The following is a 16,438-nucleotide window of genomic DNA, read 5'->3' as shown; positions in this document are numbered from 1 at the left end:
TGTATAAAATGTCCAGTAATAATGGTGGAATCGCAGTCAAAAGGAAAAGTAGGAAAAGAAGTCCTTCCATTGTCAGACACTATGTGGGTTCTAAATATTTATGGATACTTCCACTACATATTCCAATAAATAACTGGATATTGAATTCTTAAATAAGTAAGTCTGAGTTATTTAGTACCCAACACATGTTCTTCATGGATATATTGAATTAGATTATAGCCACAGTGGAAGCCAACAGAAATTTCAGACAAGGAAAAAAGATTGATAACACAGTTCTAATTCTTTCTTCAGCAATTGTAAGATAAATATGCACCTTTACATGTTGGAAGATTAGGGGACCATCCAAAGTGGTAGCACTGAATTGAATTTGATCCAACTCTTGTAAGTCTTTGTCTGCAGGAAAATTTCAGCACATCTCCAACTTTATATCTCTCTTTCTTGGGCTCAGCAATTAAGTATTTTTCTATTTTGGGAATCTTGCATTCTCTTTCTAAAAGGTCAAATAATTTAATGAGAATGTATAATTAATCATTGCCAAAGTAAACTTTATGTGTCACAAAAAATGAGGGGCTGAGTGTGATATATATATATAGGGGCATTATGATTACATTACATTCTCTCACATTAATTAAAAAAATAATACTACAACTTTAAAAATGTATGGTTACATAAAAATTGCCATTTTGTTTAATATAAATTGTGGAAACAGAACATTCAAAAGAGGCATTTTAGTTAGAAAAACTTTAAAAATCACTTAATTAATATTATGTTATATGTGAAGAAATCAAACTCAAACTATCAAACTGAAACAGAAAAGAAAATAAAGAAAACATGTTCAATATCATATAGCTATGCATATTCTGTGAGTCCTGAATATTTATATAATATACAGCTACTTATTCTTTTTTTTTGGTGTCATTAATATACAATTACACGAGCAACATTGTGGTTACTAGATCATCCCCATTATCAAGTCTCCACCGCATACCCCATTACAGTCACTGTTCATCAGCAGAGTAAGAGGATATAGAGTCACTACTTGTCTTCTCTGTGCTATACTGCCTTCCCTGTGTACCCCCCCCAACATTATGTATGTGAATTGTAATTCCCCTTATTCCCCTTATCCCTCCCTTCCCACCCATCCTTCCCAGTCCCTTTCCCTTTGGTAACTGTTAGTCCATTCTTGGGTTCTCTGATTCTGCTGCTGTTTTGTTCCTTCAGTTTTTGCTTTGTTCTTATACTCCACAGATGACTGGAGTCATTTGGTACTTGCCTTTTTCCACATGGTTTCACTGAGCACAATACCCTCTAACTCCATCCATGTTGTTGCAAATGTAGAATTTTTTTCTTCTTATGGTTAAATAATATTCCATTGTGCATATATATCACATATTCTTTATCCATTCATCTACTGATGGGCACTTAGGTTGTTTCCATTTGTTGGCTACTGTAAATAGTGCTGCAATAAACATAGGGGTGCACATGTATTTTTGAAATTGGGATCCTGCATTCTTAGGGTAAACTCCTAGGAGTGGAATTCCTCTGCCAAATGGTATTTCTATTTTTATGTTTTTGATGAACTTCCATACTGCTTTCCACAATGGTTGAACTAATTTACATTCCCACCAGCAGTGTAGGAGGGTTCCCCTTTCTCCACATCCTCACCAACATTTGTTATTGTTTGTCTTTTGAATAGTGGCCATCCTAACTGGTGTGAGGTGATATCTCATGGTGGTTTTAATTTGCATTTCCCTGATTATTAGTGATGTGGAGCATCTTTTCACGTGCCTGTTGGCCATCTGAATTTCTTCTTTGGAGAAGTGTCTGTTCAGCTCCTCTGCGCATTTTTTAATTGGCTTATTTGCTTTTTTGTTTGTTGAGGTGAATGAGCTCTTTACATATTTTGGGTGTCAACCCCTTATCAGATATGTCATTTATGAATATACTTTCTCATACTGTAGGGTACCTTTTTGTTCTACTGATGGTGTTCTTTGCTGTACAGAAGCTTTTTAGTTTGATACCGTTCCATGTATTCATTTTTGCTTTTGTTTCCCTTGCTCAAGGAGATGCGTTCAGGAAATAGTTGCTCATGTTTATATTCAGAATATTTTTGCCTATATTGTCTTCGAAGAGTTTTATGGTTTCATGACTTACATTCAGGTCTTTGATCCATTTTGAGTTTACTTTTGTGTATGGGGATAGGCAATAATCCAGTTTCATTCTCTTGCATGTACCTGTCCACTTTTGCCAACACCAGCTGTTGAATAGGCTATCATCTCCCCATTGTATATCCATGGCACCTTTATCATATATTAATTGACCATATATGCTTGGGTTAATATCTGGACTCTCTTTCTGTTACACTGGTCTATGGGTCTGTTCTTGTGCCAGTACCAAATTGTCTTGCTTACTGTGGCTTTGTAGTAGAGTGTGAAGTTGGGAAGTGAGATACCCCCTGCTTTATTTTTCCTTCTCAGGACTGCTTTGGCTATTTGAGGTCTTTTGTGGTTCCATATGAATTTTAGAACTACTTGCTCCAGTTTGTTGAAGAATGCAGTTGGTATTTTGATAAGGATTGCATTGAATCTGTAGATTACAGCTACCTGTTCTTATTATACCTAGTAGTTTTTACTAGCTTTTAATAAATTGTTAATCTGATTTAATTTAGGAATATATAAAATTACCCCTTAAGACTTGTAAAATGTCACATTTGTTACATACTAAAGATTATCAAAGAGTGCATTTTTCTTATTTGGAATCTTCCTATCTTGCTAATTTATAAAATTAAAAATGATATTTAAAAATTAGAATAATACTACACAAAAGTCAAGTATTAACACATGATCATAAAATTAGTTGTGTTAACTAATTTTAAAGTATTGACATAAAAAAATAACTCAGTAAATTTTCTTTTGTTTTTGTTTCAATATTGTTCTGTAACTTTGTTAAGATCACACTTAAATGAGAACCACTGGGATTCTTCTCCTAGAATTCTATTCCAATATTCTACAAATAAGTTATTCTATTTGTATGTGTCTTTTTTGTGCTCATTTTAAATAAATTATCTATCTCATCATATTGTAAAATAACAAAAAAAAGGGTCTTAGCTGTTGGCTCTTTTCCAACTGTTTTATTTATATAAAGATGTGGACCTAAGAAATGTGATTTAAAGAAGAGTTTGAAAGGGCACATCTGGAATTAGAGATATTTGTCTTTATCTAAAAGTCAAAACCATAAATCCTAGCACTGATACTTGTAAATGTTAGTATGATTTTTTTACTTTGAAGTGTACATTTATTTAAGGTTGCTATAAACACTGTTTGCCTTAAGTGGTTTATGGTAACAACAGTTCTTTAAATTTTTCCCTGAAATAAAGAACTCCCAGGGCAGATGAGATAATCTCAGGTCTCAGCCAGGCTGTGTGCAATTTTCTGCTACATGGTTGAGGTAAGTTATTTGAGAAGAATATTAAGCTGTTTGTTTATTCAATCTCTGTAGGCCTACACTGTGCTGGTAAATTCCTGCCAATGTGTTCTAAAGGTCACAAGTGTTTATAAGATTTGCAGTAGAAAGCCTCATCAGTTTTGATTTGCCTGTCCCTCTAACTTCTTCACATTTTCCTGTCATGTGGTGACATTGAAAGACCATGGGAATTGTATATTCATGACTTTGTATTTCTTTGAGAAAAGCCTTCTCAAAATTATAAAAGCTCTGACTTCACAAAACCTCCCTCTCATTCCAGAAAAGAAATTAATAATCATCTTAAAACCTTCCCTCTTTTAGTTATAGTAAAATCCAGTCTTTATGATCCATTCCTTGCTATACTTCCAATGTCATTTTATATCTCTCTTCCCCTGTCAATCCAGGCTTTATGATCTTTGAATGTTTTACAAGGTTAAGTTCTTTGCTGCCTCAGTTATTGCACAGACGGCTATCTCATGAATGATTTTGAACACTCCTTTTTATTACAAGTCTTCTTGTATAAAACATATTACTCAATACAGTCCTATTTTCTAAGTTTCATTGATTTTTTTTGTTTCTTTGAACATAGTTTATATACAAAATGCATTTAGAATACTTTTATATTATTATTTGGCTTAATTCAATATGTTTTTTTTTATCCTGGAGTGAAAGCCCTCAAAAGACAGAACCCTGTTTGAATTTTTCACCACTTTATCTTGGCCCATAATAAGTGTTTGCTGAGAGCTTGAGTGAATCAAATTTACCTGGACCCTAGACACCACTAAGGAAATCTATCATATCTTTTTAGTCACTGTGTGACCCTCTCTCTCAAGTCTCTATGTTCAATCTTTTCTTCTCTCCGTAGCATTCTTTCTCCTCCTTTCCCCTTTTACAACTCAATTTTAGACTTTCTCATACTTTGAAGGAAAATAGAAACTATCAGCTCCTGCCTCCTTTCAGCATTAGATTTACACATTTTCCTTCCTTCTTCCTGTTAAAAAGTCAGAAGCATCCCTGTTGCCACCAAAGCCTAATACTTAAGTGCAATGGTTCCCTTTGGCTGCCACCTTCACAGGGACCAACTGCTTCACGTGTCCAGTCTCTGCCTTCTTCCCCCTCTCCTATGTCCTCTTCAGCATTCAGTATCCTCTCCTCTCCCATTTATTTTTTTAAATAATCCTTGCTGTGCATGTTTTTCTCCAGCAATATTCTGAACTTCCTGTTACCTGGCACAGCAAAGTTTTTTGAAAGAGTGATGTACACAAGCTGTATTGAATTTCTGACCAATGATTCTTTTCAGCAGGTTTTATGTAGGTTCTGCAGTATCTACTCCATCCAAAACTGTGTTCCACTTACTGTTGGCCTGTACACAGCCAAATATACCACATTTTTATAGTCTTCTAATTGCACATATCAACTGAATTAGAAATATTCACCACTGTATCATAATAACAGAATTAGATTACAATTTCCTTGAGTTTATTGTGTGGCAGGCTTTTATAGACTGTGGCAAGGACTTTACATGGATAATTTAGTCTAATAACTAAGATAATCCTTTGAAATATTAGGACATTTGTAAATATTAAAACATTTTACAGATAGAAAAGAATGAATAAATCTTCGAATAGACTTGGGTGTTGCCTAAGACACATATTTAGCAATGGTGAAAATTGAAATTGGAATGCAGCCAGGCTGAGTCCTCAGCATTCACTATTAATCAATCTAGTGTACTTCCTTTTCCTTTAATCATTTTCTCTTCTCCACGTCTATGACCACATTCATTCCAACTTTTGTTTTTATTTTTATCTTGTGGTTCTCTGGGTCCTTCTTCTTTTGTATTTACCTTGCCACCTGCTCCTCTTCTGTCTGACATCTCAATATTGGAATCCTTCAGGGCTTAGTCTTGAACTCTCCTCTGCTTTCATTCTGTATTCTTTTCCAATTTGATATAATCATTTATATGGTGATAATCCCAAGTGTATATCTTTTGGCCAAACCTATTCAACTCTAGTTTGCATATCTAATTTCAATCATCCATGGACAACTCAACCCTAATACAACTGAGTCAAAAGTTGTTAAATATTTCCCAAAGTGATCTTTCCTCTGGCAGCACCATCTTGGAAAGGCATTGCCATTTACATGCTTGCTTATGAAAAACAAACAAACATGTGAGCCCTTTATTGTTACTTTCCTATGCCTAACATTTAGTACCATTACCTGTGTTTTCTATCACCGAAATATATCCTAAATGTGTCCTCTGCTCTTCATCTCTTTGGCCATCACTGTACCCCAATTGCCACACTTTGTCACCCTATGTAAACTCTGAATCTTCTCTTGCTCAACAAAGCACAGCATATGGGGAAAAAATATTTTTAAAATCTAAAAATATGTATCATTCTTTTCCTTAAAACTCCTATATGGCTTTCATCAATCATAAAATTAATCCCAATACTGGCATGCCCTGAAATAACCTGGATAATCTTTCCTTTGCCTCCTATTCAGCTCATAAAATTAATTCTCCCACATCTTGAATAGAATCCACTCATGCTGATATTTCTCAAATACTGTTTTTTTATCAAACCTTTGCACGTATTATTCATGGGTTTGGAACACTCTATACCCACTCAGTTTTACATAGATTCAAGCCCTGTTATTAACCCTGGAAATCAGCTGATTAGCAAACGTACAAGAGATTCGCATAACATCCACAGAATTGTCAATGTTGGAAAATAAACTGCTTCTCTCAGGACCTGTAGAAGTTGTAAAGCAGAAACACAGGAGCAAAAAAGGTGAGGAAGTTCTAAGAAACTAATTTTGGTCATGAGAGCCCAGTTTTAAGTAATAAGAAAGCTTGTACTTAGAATAATAAAGCAATTATACTTTATTCACATACCTATGATATATATGGCTCACAGGAAATGCTAATTTATCAGATAGATTATTATCTTTAGGCTTCAAAACACCCTCTTCTTCCAGTTTACATTGAATAAGAAGGAGACACATTGATGTAAATAATTGTTCCTTTAAAATGATTATAGATAATTCAAATTTGTTAAAAATGGAATATTTTAAACAAATTTTGTTAATTATGAAAAAAGAACACCTGAAAAGAAAATACTTACCATGACATGCAGGTTTTTCAGACCAACCATTGTCACCACACACTATGGAACCTGTCTTGTGCCCACCTTTGCTTTCATATCCATCATGGCATTCAAATTCCAGCTTGTCATCAAGCTTAAACCATGTGCCATTACTTCTGGCTCTGGAATTCTCAAATACTGGTGTATCACAAGATTCTAAGGCATAATAGAATTAAAGACTACATTTCTAATATTACTTAATGGGTGATCAAATCGAGTAAGTCCAACCCCAAGGGAAAATAAGCTTTATCAAGTAGTATGCGCTAATGAAGTATCACATAAAAGTAATCTAAGAATACAGATGATAAATCATTGTCTTGAAAAAGTTACTCAAAATGGAAAAATATGTTTCTACACATTTTCTTCATCAATTATGCCTTCTGAAAGATTTGTTTTAAGGACACTTTTCTAAATTCAATTATACTCATGCATTTGACCTATTCTTTAAATAAAATTGGTCATTACAGATGCTTTGTACTTTTTTTAACAAAGCCTAATGGCATTTTGTGAATTGAGATGACAACCATATCAGCAGTTGTGAAATATATACAGTAGAAAAATTGATTAGTTGAATAAAATGGTTAATTTTCAACAATGTGTGTAAATTTTTAAAATTGTATAAAACACTAAAACATACTTATTTTTAAAACTCACACACTGATTTTGACTCCCAAATATTTTCCTGATGGCTATGTATTCTTTCAAACTCACCGAGATTTAACATAGATAAATTTTTATTGTTTATAATTAGTTGTAAAAAGAAAGTGTTAAAAATAGTCTCAATTTACACTAATTAAACTAGTTAATAAAGGTTTAAATAATTTATCTCAAATTTTATAATGTGCTATGTAGACAGCTAGCTTAAGAATTTAAAAAAATAGAGCAAAACAAACTAGTAAAAAAATTGTAATCAAGATATTTTCTTTTTCATAATGAGAATGTTATAGTGGATAATAGTCACAATATAGTATAAAGTGAGTTTGATATGGGAGAAACTTTTGTAATTTTTTTCCTTTGGCTAGTGCCCATACTAAGCATAAAAATAGGAAAAAAAACGAAATGAAAACAGTAGAAAGGGATATTTTAAAATCCACTTCACTCAAAGTGAATATGTTAAATATCACTTCAAAGTTATCACTGCATTGCTTTGGAGTAAATAATATAAACTGAGGAAATTGTTCCTAGATTATCTTCATAAACATATAGATATTGTGACGGGGCAATCTTTCAACAAAGCAGAATTTGGTACTATCTAGGAACATTTCTCTGTTTCCACAAATTAGATGTTCATGAAGATTTTCTAAGGGACAGAATTTTTCAGAAGTGAACCTACTCTATAGGATCCAACATACAAATTGTACAAATGTACATCTAAATTATAAGGAAAAGGTAACTAAATTATTCCAAAAAGTATGCTCTATGGACCCATATCTTAACTGAAAAAACATGAACTTTTATGTTTACAAAGAAAAATATTCTACCATAAAATTTTGATCACCTAAAAACAAATACAACAAGCACAAAGGTCTCAGCTAAAAATAACTGATTTTACATGAGAATACACATGATTCCCTAATTAGTTTCTGAATCATGGGATATAAAGTAGGAAAAACTTGTACTGAAAGATGAACTGATATTCTACTCTACTAGTGATTAATTTTAAAAGTCAAAATATTGGGTATTTTTTCTTAAATATTTTAAATATATCCTTTTAAATAGAACCACATCAAGCCCCAACTCCTGCCCCCAAAAAGTTAACTTTAAGTAAGCTTCTGTTCAGTGATCATTAGGATAATGAACACTATCATTTGAATTACTTACTAATGCATGTAGGTTCAGATGACCATCCACTTTGCAGACATGTAAGTGATCCTGATGTTTCACCATCTGCTGTTACATATCCTGGTTTACATTTATATTGTGCTTGTCTATTTAAAGGATATGTAAATTCATATTCAGAAATAAATCCATTCTCAATTTTTATCTCTGATTTTGAACAGGTTTCTAAAAAGGAGAAAGCACAAGGAAAAGGTATGCTTTTTAATAAGGACTCAAATAATAAAACAATGCAAAAACCAGTAGTCATTTGTAAATGGAAAACTGGAAGAATCCTAATCATCCAAATTCTTGTGTCATAGAAAGCAAGTTATAAGTTTCCAAAGACATCAAATTAGTTTATTTACAAATTTTTGGAACAAAGAAAGATTTATAATACTCAGAATCCCTTCTAAGTAATTAGAAATCTTTCTGTCTAATGGATATATAATAATGGATCTCTACGAGCAATGGGTCCTTTGTTGGACTTGTTTTAAATATTACCTAGTTTGGATCTCTGAAGCAACCATAGAACTCAGTTAAACAACAGGGGTATTTCAGGTCACGTTATCTCAGAAATCTTCCACCATAGAGACCACAGCCTTTGGGTCTGAGAATTTGAAATGTTTATTATCATAACTGAGTGCTTAAAACTGTACAGATACATGGTGTTCAATGAAAATGAGAAAGATCAACACATTCATTTATCTTTAAGGCCAGAATGATGATTCCTCAAATTAAGTATAACTTGAAATAGTAAAGGTAAACTTTTGTTAATTATGAGATTTCTTCACAGAACTCAATTTCATTATTAAATGGCTCACGGATAAAGAAGAAACAATTGTTTCTACTTTAAGAAATTAGAAAAAGGAAAGCAAACCAAACCCAGCATAAGTATAAATTTGAAAAAAATAGAGTAATGTAAGATGGTGGAATAGAATGCCTTGAAATTTCCCTCTGTCTACAGACACCAAATATTAGTAGTTATAGATGTAGCTATTGCCTTCATTAGAAATACAAAAACTAGCTGAGAAACTCCTGCACACTGAGTAAGGAATTGCCAACATCCTAAATGGTTAGAAAAAATTGAGATCCCTTCATCCCTAAACAGTACCATATAATTGAAAGGTAACTCCCAACTCCCAGCTTCTCCTTAAGTAGCAAAGGGTATGAATCACACATCTAGTGCCCCAGTTTTCCAACTGGTGCACCAGAGTCTGAGTTCTAACTTGTCTGTCTCTGGGAGGTAGTGGGCCTAAAAGTTGCTATTCTCCTGGGAATTATGGAAAACAAAGTGTCAGTTATGAATCTGTGTGCAAGTACTTCTCACACTTCATCCTCCAGCTTAGTGAATGGTTAGCAGGTAGTAAAGCTTAGCTCACAGTTTCTCCCTGGAAAGAGTTAGACTATGTTTCTACACCTAACTTTTCTAGCTACTGCATAAGAGATTGACTGAGAACTAATAATCCCCAGAATTTGTTGTGTGCCCAGGAGCTACAGAGAGCAAAATAAAAGTTTGAAAGAGCATGTGGTTTGAAAGAGTTTTTATGCATTTGCCACAGTTCCTCTCCCCTGCTTAGTGCAGAGTAAGTAAAATTAAAAAGTTCAGCTCCCAGTTTCACCCTGAGTAGAGAAAAATTGGACCAACTTTTTTAGCCACTATGCAAGGGATGTTTTTCTCTCACCTATCTCAGGACACTGATGGGACTTGGCATACTAAACTCTTGGGATACAAAGGGGGAGTTGGATGAACACAGAGGTATGACAGGCTCATGGAATACCTGACTGGTCTGATTGATGGAGTCCTTCTAATGTACAAGGCCAGTCTTTGAAAACTTAGAGTTATGGTGTTTTATTTAATGTGCAGACATCAATGCATAGTCAAGGAAGGTGATAAAATTGAAAAATATGCTCCAATTAGAAGACAAGACAAATCTCCAAAACTGACCATAGTGAAATGGAGATAAATGATTCACCCAAGAAAGATTTAAAATAAAAGTCATATTAGGTGCTTACCCAAATCAGGAGAACGATACATTAACAAAAGAATTTCAACAAAGAGAAAATATAAAAATTACAAAACAGAAATAATAGAACTAAAATAAAATTAATGAACTGAAAATTTCAAATAAGAGGCTCAATAGAATAGATCAAGCAGAAAAAAGATAAAAAAAGATCAGCAAACTTAAAGAAATGTCACTGAAAATAATTGAGTCAGAGAAGCAAAGAGAAAAAATAGAATTAACAGTGACAATAACTTAAAGCACTTGTAGGACATTGCCAAAAGGATCAATATACACATTACGGGAGTCCCAAAAGAGAAGAGAGAGGGAAAGGGTAATAAAACATTTAAGGAAACAGTGTCTGGAAGTTTACTAAATCTGTGAAGGAAATAGATCCAGGTCCAGTAAACTCAAAAGGGTATAAAGTAACATTAGCCCCAAAAAACCTCACTGAGGCACATTATAATCAATTTGTGTAAAGTCAAAGACAAAACAGAATTTTGAAATCAGCACTAGAAAAGCACCAAATAGAATGAAACCATAAAAATGTAGAGATCTTATAGCAGAAACCACCCCACAGACCAGTAGGCAGTGGGATGATGTAGTCAAAGTACTGAAAGAAAAAAAAGTGGCAACCAAGGATACTATACCAGCAAATTATTCCTTCAAAAGTGCAGGGGTGGGATTGGTCTGGATAAAAGATGGCAGTGTGAGAGGTGAGACAGAGGCTTCCTCCTAAAATCGCATATAATATGAAAATATAATTAATACAACAATCCCAAAAGAACAACAGGAAAGAGGACTGTGCCAGACTGCAAACACCTGGAAAAAAGAGCAGACCACATGGAATAGGGTAATGTACCAAAGCCATGGCCCGTGGGACCCAAGCCCTTCCCCCAGCTCATGGGCTGGAGGAAGAGAAACAGAGCAGGGAGGGAGCCGAGGCCGGGAATGCTGAATACCTAACTCTGGAGATCTGCTCTGGGAGCACAAACCTACATCTTATGGTGCTTTTATGGTAATATCCTGATTAGGGGTTTGCAAAGCTAAGACAGGCAGAATACCTGGAGAGACTGAGATTCCAGTCACTTGTAGAGAGCAGGGATCCATATCCAGCTGCTCTGGGACAAAAGAAAGGCAGGCAGTCTGAGAGACTTCCTAATAGCAAGAGGGCTGCTAAAGGAGCAAGGATTGCACAGAGCTTAGTGCTCAGGAGAAAGGACAGGTGGACAAAATTGTCTGGGTGCACTCTTCCCAGAAGGTTGGGAACTTTCACGATCTTCAGGCACTCCAGCTCCCTGGCTGGCTACACAGCTACAAAGACACTCTCCATGATATGCAGCCTACTGCACCTTTCTTCTGGCTAGCTCCAACTGGCTCACAAACCAGCAAACCCTAACCTGGTGTTAGGCCAGCCAGAGGGAAGCCCTGTCTACAGCAACTACAAACACAAAGCACAGAAGCTTATATCTGTGTGCTCAACCCACTGGTTCAGGCAGTGGAGACAGGCATAGGAGCCGGGAAGCAAGAAACAGCTCTTTCTTCCCCCCAGGCACCAATCCCACTCCTCTGTGACCCTCAACATTGCTCTAGGGGCTGAGCAGCTTCAGAGATAGGGCTTCAGGGCATTAGAGGGTGCCATATACAAACATGAAATGCCAAATGAAACTGATTCAAAGTAAAATTATGAATACAACAGCTGAGAAAGATTCAAATGAAATCGACCTCATGAATCTTCCTGAGAGGGATTTCAAAATAAAAATTGACATGCTTATGGAGGTACGGAAAAATATTCAAGAATTCAGGAATGAATTCCAGTCGGGGATCTAATCATTACGGAACACAGTATCGCAAATAAAACATACAATGGAAAGTTTTAAAAGCAGATTAGATATGGTGGAGGAGACAATAGATGAAACAGAAATGGGAGAAGAGGAATACAAAGAAGCTGAGGCACAGAAAAAAGGATGTCTAAGAATGAAAGAATATTGAGAGAAATGTATGACCAATCCAAACGGAATATTATTCACATTATGGGGGTACCAGAAGAAGAGAGAGAAAAAGGGATAGAAAGTGTCTTTGGGGAGGTAATTGCTGAAAACTTTCCCTATCTGGGGAAGGAGATAGTCTCTTAGGCCATGGAAGTGCACAGATCTCCCAACAAAAAGGACCCAAGGCATACAACACTAAGACATACAGTAATTAAAATGGCAAAGATCAAGATTAAGGACAGACTACTAAAAGCAGCTTGAGAGAGAAATAAGATCACATACAAAGGAAAGCCCAACAGGCTAACATCAGACTTCTCAGCAGAAACCTTACAGGCCAGAAGGGAGTGGCATGATGTATTTAATGCAATGAAGCAGAAGGGCCTGGAACCAAGATTACTTTCTTTGGCAAGATAATCATTTAAATTTGAAGGAGGGATTAAACAATTTTCAGATAAGCAAAAGCTGAGAGAATTTACCTCCCAAAAACCATCTCTACAGTCTATTTTGGAGAGACTGCTATAGATGAAAGTTTTCCTAAGGTTTAATAGCTGTCAAAAGAGGTAATAGATATTTCAAGCAAACAACAGAGAGAAGAAAGCAGGTGTTGCAATTCTGGTATCAGACAAAACAGACTTCAAAATAAAGTAACAAAAGACAAAGAAGGACATTACATAATGATAAAGGGCTCAGTCCATCAAGAGGATATAACCATTATAAATATATATGCACCCAATACAGGAGCACCAACATACCTGAGACAAATATTAACAGAACTAAAGGAGGAAATAGAATGCAATTCATTCATTCTAGGAGACTTCAACACACCACTCACTCCAAAGGACAGATCCACCAGACAGAAAATAAGTAAGGACACAGAGGCACTGAACAACACACTAGAACAGATGGACCTAATAGACATCTACAGAACTCTACATCCAAAAGCAACAGGATACACATTCTTCTCAAGTACACATGGAACATCCTCCAGAATAGACCACATACTAGGCAACAAAAAGAGCCTCAGTAAATTCCAAAAGATTGAAATCCTACCAACCAACTTTTCAGACCACAAAGGCATAAAACTAGAAATAAACTGTTCAAAGAAAGCAAAAAGGCTCACAAACACATGGAGGCTAAACAACACGCTCCTAAATAATCAATGGATCAATGACCAAATCAAAATGGAGATCCAGCAATATATGGAAACAAATGACAACAACAACACTAAGCCCCAACTTCTGTGGGACACAGCAAAAGCAGTCTTAAGAGGAAAGTATATAGCAATCCAAGCATATTTAAAAAAGGAAGAACAAGCCCAAATGAATGGTCTAATGTCACAATTATCGAAATTGGAAAAAGAAGAACAAATGAGGCCTAAGGTCAGCAGAAGCAGGGACATAATAAAGATCAGAGAAGAAATAAATAAAATTGAGAAGAATCAAACAATAGCAAAAATCAATGAAACCAAGAGCTGGTTCTTCGAGAAAATAAACAAAATAGCTAAGCCTCTAGCCAGACTTATTAAGAGGAAAAGAGAGTCAACACAAATCAACAGTATCAGAAACGCGAAAGGAAAAATCACGACGGACCCTGCAGAAATACAAAGAATTATTAGAGAATACTATGAAAACCTATATGCTAACAAGCTGGGAAACCTAGGAGAAATGGACAACTTCCTAGAAAAATACAACCTTCCAAGACTGACCCAAAAAGAAACAGAAAATCTAAACAGACCAATTACCAGCAAAGAAATTGAAGTGGTAATCAAAAAACTACCAAAGAACAAAACCCCCGGGCCAGATGGATTTACCTCAGAATTTTATCAGACATACAGGGAAGACATAATACCCATTCTCCTTAAAGTTTTCCAAGAAATAGAAGAGGAGGGGATACTCCCAAACACATTCTATGAAGCTAACATCACCCTAATACCAAAACCAGGCAAAGACACCACCAAAAAAGAAAACTACAGACCAATATCCCTGATGAATGTAGACGCAAAAATACTCAACAAAATTTTAGCAAACCGAATTCAAAAATACATCAAAACCATCATACACCATGACCAAGTGGGATTCATCCCAGGGATGCAAGGATGGCACAACATTCGAAAGTCCATCAATATCATCCACCACATCAACAAAAAGAAAGCCAAAAACCACATGATCATCTCCATAGATGCTGAAAAAGCATTTGACAAAGTTCAACATCCATTCATGATAAAAACTCTCAGCAAAATGGGAATAGAGGAAAAGTACCTCAACATAATAAAGGCCATCTATGACAAACCCACAGCCAACATTATATTGAACAGCGAGAAGCTGAAAGCATTTCCTCTGAGATCGGGAACTAGACAGGGATGCCCACTCTCTCCACTGTTATTTAACATAGTACTGGAGGTCCTAGCCATGGCAGTCAGACAAAACAAAAAAATACAAGGAATCCAGATTGGCAAAGAAGAAGTTAAACTGTCACTATTTGCAGATGACATGATACTGTACATAAAAAACCCTAAAGACTCCACCCCAGAACTACTAGGACTGATATCGGAATACAGCAAAGTTGCAGGATACAAAATCAACACACAGAAATCTGTGGCTTTCCTATACACTAACAATGAACCAACAGAAAGAGAAATCAGGAAAACAACTCCAGTCACAATTGCATCAAAAAAAATAAAATACCTAGGAATAAACCTAACCAAAGAAGTGAAAGACTTATACTCTGAAAACTACAAGTCACTCTTAAAAGAAATTAAAGGGGACACTAACAGATGGAAACGCATCCCATGCTCATGGCTAGGAAGAATTAATATCGTCAAAATGGCCATCCTGCCCAAAGCAATATACAGATTTCATGCAATCCCTATGAAACTACCAGCAACATTCTTCAATGAACTGGAACAAATAATTCAAAAATTCATATGGAACCACCAAAGACCCCGAATAGCCAAAGCAATCCTGAGAAAGAAGAATAAAGTAGGGGGAATCTCACACCCCAACTTCAAGCTCTATTATAAAGCCATAGTAATCAAGACAATTTGGTGCTGGCACAAGAGCAGAGCCACAGACCAATGGAACAGACTAGACAATCCAGACATTAACCCAGACATATATGGTCAATTAATATTTGATAAAGGAGCCATGGACATACAATGGCGAAATGACAGTCTCTTCAACAGATGGTGCTGGCAAAACTGGACAGCTACATGTCGGAGAATGAAACTGGACCATTGTCTAACCCCATATACAAAAGTAAACTCAAAATGGATCAAAGACCTGAATGTAAGTCATGAAACCATTAAACTCTTGGCAGAAAACATAGGCAAAAACCTCTTAGACATAAACATGAGTGACCTCTTCTTGAACATATCTCCCCGGGCAAGGAAAACAACAGCAAAAATGAACAAGTGGGACTATATTAAACTGAAAAGCTTCTGTACAGCAAAAGACACCATCAATAGAACAAAAAGGATCCCTACAGTATGGGAGAATATATTTGAAAATGACAGATCCGATAAAGGCTTGACGTCCAGAATATATAAAGAGCTCACATGCCTCAAGAAACAAAAACAAATAACCCAATTAAAAAATGGGCAGAGTAACTGAACAGACAGCTCTCCAAAAAAGAAATACAGATGGCCAACAGACACATGAAAAGATGCTCCACATCGCTAATTATCAGAGAAATGCAAATTAAAACTACAATGAGGTATCACCTCACACCAGTAAGGATGGCTGCCATCCAAAAGACAAACAACAACAAATGTTGGCAAGGCTGTTTAGAAAGGGGAACCCTCCTACACTGCTGGTGGGAATGTAAATTAGTTCAACCACTGTGGAAAGCAGTATGGAGGTTCCTCAAAATGCTCAAAACAGACATACCATTTGACCCAGGAATTGCACTCCTAGGAATTTACCCTAAGAATGCAGCAATCAAGTATGAGAAAGACCAGTGTACCCCTATGTTTATCGCAGCACTATTTACAATAGCCAAGAATTGGAAGCAACCTAAATGTCCATCG

The 16,438-nt window shown here is 35.6% G+C and overlaps 1 protein-coding gene across 3 annotated transcripts in view; it reads right to left on the bottom strand.

The window, feature by feature from the left end:
• The window catches only part of CFH (complement factor H), a 104,840-nt gene that overhangs the window by 12,492 nt on the left and 75,910 nt on the right, over nt 1–16,438 (bottom strand). For all 3 annotated transcript variants that reach the window (XM_036919698.2, XM_036919696.2, XM_036919697.2), the window contains 3 exons: nt 8,427–8,609; nt 6,585–6,761; nt 314–490 (listed from right to left, as the gene is read on the bottom strand). In XM_036919698.2, the coding sequence (XP_036775593.1) occupies nt 314–490; nt 6,585–6,761; nt 8,427–8,609 (537 nt within the window). The remainder of the gene's footprint in view (nt 1–313; nt 491–6,584; nt 6,762–8,426; nt 8,610–16,438) is intronic.

This window comes from Manis pentadactyla, chromosome 19, assembly GCF_030020395.1.
Source record: "Manis pentadactyla isolate mManPen7 chromosome 19, mManPen7.hap1, whole genome shotgun sequence".
NCBI classification, from domain to species: Eukaryota; Metazoa; Chordata; class Mammalia; order Pholidota; family Manidae; genus Manis; species Manis pentadactyla.
Note: the sequence above shows the minus strand (reverse complement) of the source record. Positions and strands in the feature narration are given on the sequence as shown.